General features: G+C 30.2%; 1 protein-coding gene across 1 annotated transcript; it reads right to left on the bottom strand.

The window, feature by feature from the left end:
• Positions 1-1,949: 1,949 nt before the first annotated feature.
• LOC122597594 (omega-6 fatty acid desaturase, chloroplastic-like) lies at positions 1,950-4,291 on the bottom strand. Its single transcript, XM_043770171.1, has 7 exons — positions 4,130-4,291; positions 3,859-4,002; positions 3,562-3,713; positions 2,997-3,119; positions 2,692-2,869; positions 2,362-2,480; positions 1,950-2,112 (listed from the first exon to the last, which is right to left on the bottom strand). Exons 1-7 carry the CDS (start codon positions 4,289-4,291, stop codon positions 1,950-1,952), a joined length of 1,041 nt encoding a protein of 346 aa, XP_043626106.1.
• Between the last annotated feature and the right edge of the window lie 6,357 nt (positions 4,292-10,648).

Here is a 10,648-nt window from a genome sequence, read left to right as displayed (position 1 = left end):
TCTCATATTGTGAATCATTATATATCCTGATTATGAAGACGGACGTATAAATATATCTTATCGTTTAACACGAATTATCACAAACCAACAAAAGTAACATAACGGCATATAATAACATAATGACATATAGTTCTATCCGTTCTATCCGTTCTACATAACGGCATATAGAGAGTCGGTTGTCAAAGTATAAACTTGTGTATCGTAACATGGTGTAAATATGATCATGAAAGTTTTGACGTATAAGCATTTATTATATAACACGAATAAACACGTAACAACAATAAAATAATAATGTGTAAAAGTAGTCATATTAATTTGTGAGAGTGGAATAATATGGATTTTGTGAGAGTTTTGGTTTCCAAACATATGTGTAATTTTAGAAGCAAAAGTAGAATAAAATGCTATTTAAAAAAAATCTCAATTTACATGATAAGCAAGCTGCCCAAAAAAATATTTTTGAACCAAAATGGATTGGAAGAAGTTTTTTGGCCCAATATATTTCAATGTAATATAATATAACATTTGTTTATTGCAAAAGGCCCGTATGGTTTTGTAGAACCGTGTGCCACCAACATTTATCAACCCCCACCCATAGTATATATCTGCTCTCCCATTATTTCACATCCCAAAAAGTCATCTTTTTCTGTCACTTCTTAAACAGTTTACTTCCACCTCCTAATTAAATTTATTTTTTCAACCTCGTAATTCAGTTTTATTACTGTACTTTATTTAGAGTGAATCATTTGATAATATCAATTAAAAAAACTTTTGTTGCATTTACTTTCTTTTTCTTCATTGATTTTGATCTGAGTTTTAGGTGAAGTTCCACCCCCCCCCCCCCCCCCCCCCTCTTTTCGTTTTTTTTCTTTCTTTTTAGGCCAGCGGCCGTTATTTGTGCATTTTTCTAATAGTTGATGTTTGTTTGTGGCAAAGTTTTGGACGACAGTTTCTTGGAAACGGTTGCCACTAAAGGTTTCAGGCTACGAATGTCATTGAGTTTATAGCTGGTTGATGGTGCACAAGTGAGCATGGTGATGACCGGTCGTCTAGTCGTGGTTTTTCCGTAGTGGGTAAAGAAGGTTGCCGGTGGCGTCGATGCTTGTTGTCGGCGATAGATGAAGAAACACAAAGCGTATTGAAGGAGACAGGTGATGCCGTGATGGTTACCGGCTGCGGTTTATGATTTTGTTTTTGTATACGTATTATTGTATAGACGATCAAAGAGAAAAGGGAAAAAGAAAAAAGAATTATGTTTTTTTGCTGGTTATGCTTTTGGACATAAAGTTAAAGCTAATTACGAATGTGCCATTATGAATAAAAAAAGAGAGAGTTGAGAGTACGCACGCAAACTTACGCACGGTTTTAAGTGTATATATAGAATTATTCTCTCTTGTTGAATATTACTACATAATTTGGGATATATGAAATGTCTAAACTGTTTGACCATCAACCCACCTTTTTATACTTTTTGCAACTTACTTACTTAAATTCACCAACTTATTTCCAAAGCAATTATCAATTCTTTTATTCAAACACCATATCTACGTTAATTTTGTCATCAATCTCAATAGTATCCGTCGTAATACACAAATATCATGCTAGTATCTAATAATTTTAACATCTTATAAAACAATACTAATGGCATCTAGTATTTGGTATCTTTTCTATTTTAGTGGGAGGAAATAGAAAAGCAATCTCAGAATTTGGTTGATTTTGTATAACACATTTTAAGTATCCTTCACCTTAAAGTCTTAAACAATGACTTTTACTCTTTTAGAAGTTTAGTGGCATGTGAAAGGTTAAATCAATGAGTCTAAATAAACTTCGCGGAACAAATCTTGGAGTAAAAAGCTTAAAGTGTATAGAAATTAACCTTTATTTTGACGATTATAAAACCGTTTTTTTTTTTTTTTTGGCGTTGAAGTCTTTTATAATTTGATTTAGCCAATTTATCGTAATATATAGACATGAAATGAAAGGGCGTTGAACAATCTTACTTTTCCCCAATTCTTTTGAAGAGATTCATGAGCCGCTCGTAGATTGTAGCATGGAATCCTTGGGGAGATATGATGGGGTATATGAACATTGCTATCATGGTTAAGGATTTCCACCCTGCGTACCACAAAAATGTTTTAGACAATTAGATTAATTATTTCACAACATATGTGTTCAAAAATGAACAATAAAACATTCCGTGTTCTCAAACTCAAAGCATCTATCTCTTGGTGCACCAAAGTCACCATTCAAGACGCAACCAGCTAGTATCGAGCTTACAAAAATTGTAACTATAATTTTCTCCATGCATGTCCAAATAAATTTCAATCAATTATTAGTAATTGACTTTCTGATTTTGAAAAATACCATCGAGGATAATCACAATGCACCGTGCCATTAAGGTGGGCTTGTGCAGCGTTCCAGTCATCTCGATGTTTAAAAGGTATATGCGGTGCAGTGTGGTGAATCATTGTCATGGTGCTAATCTGTACATACAATCAAAATCATCACTTGGTGAAATTATGTTAGTCAAGTTAACTACATAATTCGTTCTAAGGTAAGCAATTTTTAAAAGGTTATGAAGTAGACTTATTTTTATTATACACCATATTATATAAAATTTAATATAGTTATACATATAAATTCCCTAATTATCAGAATTTAGACAATAAATGGAACATAAGTAATCAAAAGTACCCAAAAATGAGCGAGTAACCATGGCATAAACCATAACTTAATCCATCCAACTATCCCCACTTTGTAGACGATTAATGGCCATCCAATTACCACGAACGCAAATACGCAAGCTAGACTCTTCTTTACTCTTTTAACTTCATGTTTTCTAAATTTTTTCAAATCAAAATGGAATGCTAACCTGGCAAATGAAATTAAGGTTGACATATATAATTAAAAGTATACATACATGATACATCCATCATATATGTCATTACTAAATGTGCAAATAATAAAAGTATTTTTGGAACTAGCTAATAGTTAATTACCAGTGACCTATAGACATGAGTGGGCGCATAGGACCATATCCGTATATCCTTGCATTCTGTAAAAATGGAGACTCGTTAAACTCTGTTTCAGTTATGGGCTGCCAACTTGGATCTTCATTTAACCTACAAAATATATTTAAAACAATGTGGGGGATATTATATGATCGAAACTTCGATAAAGTACTGTAATGACAAAAATATAATGAATACCGTCCCCCAACAAAGAGTTCTAGGCAGCTAAATGGCACGTGGTTGAATACTTGCAAAACAGATTCTCTCCCACCTATATCTCTGGGGAGTCACCGGACTACAGTCTATGCGGTAATAACTCAGGGTACCCATTCGGTACATGGGACCCGAGGGTTTCCACCAATTTACCCTTGGGAAATGAATAATTAAGTATGTGGCTAATTTAAGGCATATTATCTAAGATAACAGATTTGACATATTACATCTTACATACAACAGTAAAGTTATTGAATATAATTTCTTTTGGCATACATACATTGTGTTTAACAATTAATGTATAAATGGAAGATGATGTATATAGAATAGTAGTACATACATGTTTGTTTTTGCATGATGTTGATTATGGTTAAACCGCCATGACTCGTAGGGGTATAGCAATGGCAAGAAGGCCAAAGTTCCAACAATATCTTCCACCATTTTGTTCTTCAAGAAAGATTTATGTCCACAATCATGACCTAATGCAAAAAACTTTTGATCCAAGAATTAAAACAATGTAACAATAAATTAAAAACTCAGTTAACCGGCCTTTAGACTAGTAATTATGAGTAAAATCAAACTAATTATGACAATTAATTATATAGATTACATATTCATATAAATATTGTTTGCATACCCCTGCAAGTGTAGTTCCTGTCCACACCCATGCCAATGGAAGAATATACCAAGGGAATTTGGTGATCATGTAGATCCCCAATGCATATGATGTACTAGATATACAAACCAATTTCCATGCTTTCACATCATCAATCTCAAACACCTATATATTTATATAATATCGAAAAAGGAAGTAAAGAAAACCCCTCCTTGATCATAATTAAACTATTTATCGTATGTATGCATATATAATTATGAAAATAACTACTAGCTGCTAGTGTACGTAGTACCGTTTTGGGAAGAGTATCAATAATATTTCTTAGAGTGATATCATCTGGCAACGGTTCACAAATTTTTCTAAAACCATAAGCTTCACATAACTCTTCCCCTTTTCCAGTTGTGATATCATCATCGACTGCAGGAATTACACGATTGTCGACGACATGCACCATCTTACTCCTTCTCAATGAGACTACTACATATTTTTCCTTCTTGGCTTTTACATTCACCAACAACTTTCCATTTCATTTATATCCATTAAACAATCTTAATTATACTCTTACTATTACAAAATGCAACCTTATGCGTGTGATGTTGCACCGCATATATGAGGAACCCAGAAATTTTATTCTTGGTGTAAAGACAAGGTGTTTTATCTTAATTTAGAAATTCTTTAACACAAATAAAATAAAAAAAAAGCATAAGTTCATAAATTTACAAAAACGTTAATATTACTCTTTTAACACTAAATTTGTTAATAGATTTAAAACTATATATTTATCATATTTTTAAAAACACTTTGAATATTTTATTACGAGTACTTTTTTTTAAAACATAAATGATATGAGTACCGGCCGTTCTATAATAATATTCCCTACTATATATACCATATGTTACTGTCAACTTATTATTATATGAAACAGAAAAAATTATGATGTTGTGTGTTATATATCTCGTAACTTTAGTTTATGGCTTCGTAAGTACGTACCTGTGGGATATGATGACACATATCTATGTTCGTGATATGGCTTTTTCCTAGAAGCCTAAAATCAAAGCATTTGTATATCATGATGAACATATATTAATTCTACCACGCATATAGATTTACAGATTACAAGAATAAGCATCACCTTAAGAAGGAAACCATAATTCACAAGCATAGAAGTCATTGGAACAAAGAAAAAGAGCTACCTATGAAAGTTTAATAAAAACAACATTCAACAAATTGAGTGTGGTTTTTCATTCTCCAGACGTAATTAAACCATCTTCCTTTATGCAAGGTTTCACAATTAGCAATCAATCAATGTAACTTGCATAAATAGCCCTTATACTATCTTTCATTACATTTTTGTTTGTCGATATATATACTTTGCAACTGTAGATGGAGTCATGAAGGTTATAATGGATTCTCTCAAACAATAAAATATTGATAATAACGTGTAAAAAAGATATAATTTCATTTTATTGAAGCAATGCAAATGTCCTAATTATTTTGGACCAAGTAGACATCATAGTGAATTAAACTATATTTGTTTATGTTGACAAATTATATATGGGTGAATTTTGTAGTTTATGGTAAAAACAAACAAGTGAGAGAGAATATATAATTTCTAACTCCTTCAACGGTTATAATTTCTAACAAGTGAGAATATATAGTGGAAATCAATCTTGAAATGAAAAAAATGCGTTTTGTTGTGTAATCTATGTTGTCACGTATTTTGATGTGTGAATGCTCACGCTTGTAACATGATTATGGTTGGTTGCAACACATTAAATGAAATTATTAATAATTTAGGTGATTGCATTTTAAGCTTGAACACAAATATAAACCGAAAAAAAGTGAAAAGATTACTACAATATAGATAATTGACATGACCATCATATTGTATATTTATATACTTATTAAAATAAACACTTTTTTTTGAAAGTTATTGTAACGCCCTTAACTTACAAAACGTACAAAATGATATCCAACAGAACTTAAAGGACAAAAGGGACATTAATCTTATTGAAAGTCAACCAAAGTCAAAGTAACAAAATATTCAAAAGTACTTATTATTCAACATAAAGAACTATAGCTTGAAGAACTCTAAGGCCAAAGGTGCTAGATCCAAATCGTTCTACACTTTTCGCTCGTTCCCAGTGCCCCTTGATCACCTGCCGTATAAGAAAGAAAAAGAATACGGCTGAGTAAAAAACCCAGTGAACGGATATGACAAAAGCAGTAATATAGTATGAAAAGCGAAACATGTTTTATAAACAAACTTATTTTTGGAACAAACTTATTTTTGAAACAAACTTATTTCAAATCAAAGTTCAAATATGTATAATTCCATAATACATTATACATCATATATATATATATATATATCAGATATAAACCAAGTTTCATAAAATAATGCATATAAGAGTCAAACAAATAAGGGCCGAATGAAATCATAGGGTAGCTACTCCCTAATCATCCATTTTTGGTGCGAAACGCCTCATATGACACTACGATAAGCGCCCACCGTCAAACAAATATACCTAGGACCGATCCATACGCCTCCTATCAAATATAATATAATGAGCTCGAACCACACTGGGTTATCAAAAGGAGACGCCGTAGAACAAATCAAATACACCGCTACGGCCGATGTCACGTCATCGGTGTCACAATAACGCGCCCATGGGAACTCCATGGATAGGTTACTCTTACATGCACATCTTAAGAACCCGTTTTGACCAACTTATATATATAGATATATTGAATGAGTTTTTATGAGACAAAAATGGAATTTTTTTGGACAATTATTTTAAGACATTTAAATATAAACTTAAAATTACATCTCCATCACCCAATTCTCACAAATATGCGACAGTATTAATTTTCGTTAATCGAGTGACATATATGAGTGTACGAAGTGGGGAACACTTGTACGAATCACCGCATCAAATGTAACACCCAAAATGCAACTCTTTCGGGACTATTAGAAATTTGGGATTCAAGAGATGGTTTTGACACACTTAATATATATATCAAAATATTATAATTTTCGAATCAACAAATATGTTCAAAGACTAACAAACAAATAATTTTTTTCAAATAATATATCGAATCCATACAAATTTCACAAATTTAAATGGAGTTTTGAGAAGAAAGATTTTATCGGAAGGATCCTAATACCACCTAGAATATCCGTACCTTATCGCCGATCTCAACGAATTCAAAATGCAAGATTCACCAACGAAACGCGATCACCAAAACGAATCTAATCATATACAAGAGTATAAGCACAAAATATATTCAAATAGAGAGTATGTAATATCCTTTTTATTTTATGGATTATATATTTCGAACTGATGGCCTTCTGTAATGTTTCTACATATTCGTTTAACTAGAAAATTGCGATCGACTATAAGTCACGTTTGTCATACTGTATATGCTAAATGTTATTCCATATCCAAGGCATATACAAATTTACCCATATGCCATTCTGTTGACTAAAATAAAAATATAGATATAAAATAAACTATTGTTTTTATTTTGGTCATACATAACTAATTTAATAAAAAAAAATGAACCCATGAGGTGTATTATAAAATTTAAAAGTATACTGATTATTTAATTTTAATAGAATTTAAGTTGTGTAAATGGAGGATAAGCTATATCATGATGTCCTTAAAGTTTACAAAACTATTTCGATATTTATATGTACTGGAATTATGTAGATTTAAAATCAAACAAAACTCATATTACAATAATCTGTCAAAATAAAATAAAATAAAATAAAATGAAAATAAATATACAAATCATACGTAGGACTTGATGTACTTAAAAAAATATATACATTTAAATAGATACAAGAAAACTCATATTGCATCTAAATTTAAGAAATTAATTATTCTAAAAATATATATATGTGAACATGCATGATACGTAAATGTAGATATATATATTTTCAAATGTTTTAAAAAAATGTAATCTTGACTAGTTGTCATAATAATCTATCAACATCAATAAACTAATTTGTTTATAATAATAAAAATGGTTTCCATGAGTATGAATATATTAACAGATTTATTGAACAAAATATGAAGGGCTTAGAAAGTTACCAACAAAATGATACTAGAGAAGCCTTGTACTAAGTAAATTATTTGATAAATCAACCCAACGTTGTAGATTTATATTTTCTTGATTTCCTTCTTCCTCCCTCTGGCAACCGTACGTACCAAGAAGAAAGCAAAGGCCCCCAATTGAGATTTAAAGTTTAGCAATATATATATACAGTTTTAGCCTTTTCTTCTATCCTTATGGGCTGCTAACTTCAACCCTTATATTATCTCATTTTCATTTTCTTCACCTACTCCAGCCATGTTATATGTCTGAATCTATAGTTAGTATGAAAAACAAAGTTTGGAAGTTGTAGTGTCAATTTACATGGATGGTTGTATGACTTGATTATCCTTTTTATTTATGCATTTCCTTCAAACAACCGTAAATATATAATATAAAAGGCCATGATCTTGATTACACAAAACTTTTAAGTTCCTATTGATTGATTAAATTAGATATTAATGTATTGCTCTTTAGTTTTCGTAACCGATTATCACTACCATACTTCTACTAGCTTTTTATTAATTTTGTTTTATTACCATGATTATCCATTTATCTTTATCATGATTATCCATTTATCTTATTATCATGGATGGATTAATTGATTTAAGAGTATTTCCAATTGTTACACTTAATATGACACTTATTATTATTCTAATTCTAATCCTCGTATTATCACCACTAGTCCATGACTAGCTATTGTTAATTTAAATTTTATTATTATTTTTTTTTTACATAATGTTTTATCAAATTATCAAACTATCAAATTATAATATTTTAAATTTTTATGGGATATTACAGTTATATGGTGGGAAAATTGTCAGCTCTTATCTATATTATGTAATATTTTCACTTAAAACCTTTAAAATATTTTTACATACAATATTCTTAACATTAATGATTAAAATACACTATTAATCCTATATCTTCTAATATATCCCCATTAACTCTTTAAATCAATTAATTATTTACACCACTTGACGTCGCTTCCACCACCAATAGTTGCACTGGCCACCACAAGGTCACCGCCACGACCATCACAACATTACACGGGTACAGTGCTATTGAGGTTTGGGGAAAATTCAATAAAAAACAGATAATGTTGTATTTTTTGATTGAACCCCATTGAGGTTTTTGGGTTTGATAAACATCTTATTATAAACTCAACAAGTCCACCAAGATATACAATTAGTTAATAAAATAAAAAGATATCAAATAAGAAAGTTTCTTGACGAGATAAAAGATAGAAGGACGATATTTATTTATTTATTTTTTCCTTTATTTTTCATTTTAAATTTTTTATATTTCCCATTCAAAAAAGAAAAATAATAAAAATGTTCCATACGCATGTGTAAATTTTTTATACCTTACACATGACTACACATATGTAGATATCTATACATGTATAAGTTGTATTTATTTAAGTTTTTTTATTCTTTATTTTCTTTTTAAATTTTCGTTTGGAATGAGTTTATGTTAAAAAAATATAAAATATTATTAAATATAAAAAAAAAAATCAAAAATGAATCTTCTTTCCCTCATTTCCTTAAGTTATATTTTCTCCCTCTACATTTACCATAGTCTATTTACATATATTTTTCATACATATTCTTGTTTAGAATTCAATGTTTGAAAACATTATATTTGAACATCGTCATTAAAAGATATGTATCACTATACATTATATATCAAAGTGCATGAATAACCCTACATATAGTTTACAAGGTTATAAATATCGTTTTTCGGTATCGTCTCGATCGACCACTGATAAGCGATATATCGGGAATATATCGGATTTATCGGGGATATATCGGGAATATATCATCTCGGTCGACACCGATAAGCGATATATCGGGGATATTTCGGCCTTAGATAACCGAGATTTACAACCATGATAGTTTAAGGTAGCATACTTAAATTTATAGGAATTTTTTTTTTTCTGTTCAATTTGAGCAATATGCTGCTTATATATTTCCTTCAACTAGACAGATACTCGTGCGATACGACGGCGACTACATGTAGTTATTAACGGTCATGATAGCGACCTAGTTGGTGGTGAGCGCGAGGAGAGAGAGGAAGGAATAGGTCTGATATATCTCATTGAAGGTATTTTTGGTATAACAATACTCATTTAAGGAAAATGATAAATCCTCATAAAGATTAGTCTAAAAATCCCCCTAATACTATAAGAATGTGACATGTGTTATCCACTAATTCAGTTTTCTAATTTTGCCCCCCTAATTTTTTCATTTGTCACCATCTCATGGTTAGAAGGATTATTAAGTTATTTAGTTAAAGGATCAATCATTTCCCTTATTTAATTTAAGTAACTATAGTTTTAAGGGCAAAAATAATATTTTAGAAATTGAAGGGTAAAAATAATATTTTAGAAATTGAATGTTTAAATAGAAAAAAGAGACTCTTCTTGTTTTATATATAAGGTATTGTTATTGATATAGATTATAGATTAAAAAAAGTTTGATCATTATTAATTTATTGTTTTCTTTTCGCAAAGTCAATAATTGTTTAATGATCGAAAGAAAATAATAAGAAAATCTTATCTTTGATATTCAGACTGGAACCAACCGTCATATGATTCCACGTGTCCAGAAACGAACCTACGCCTATCTTACGTGTAACTTTCAATTTTAATCATCCCTCTTCTTCTTCTTGCAACAATAATTATCAGAGACATACAACTTTTAGCTGTCAT

This window comes from Erigeron canadensis, chromosome 4 (assembly GCF_010389155.1).
Source record: "Erigeron canadensis isolate Cc75 chromosome 4, C_canadensis_v1, whole genome shotgun sequence".
Classification (NCBI taxonomy): Eukaryota; Viridiplantae; Streptophyta; class Magnoliopsida; order Asterales; family Asteraceae; genus Erigeron; species Erigeron canadensis.
The sequence above is the reverse complement of the archived record's forward strand: the minus strand, read 5'-3'. Positions and strand labels throughout refer to the sequence as shown.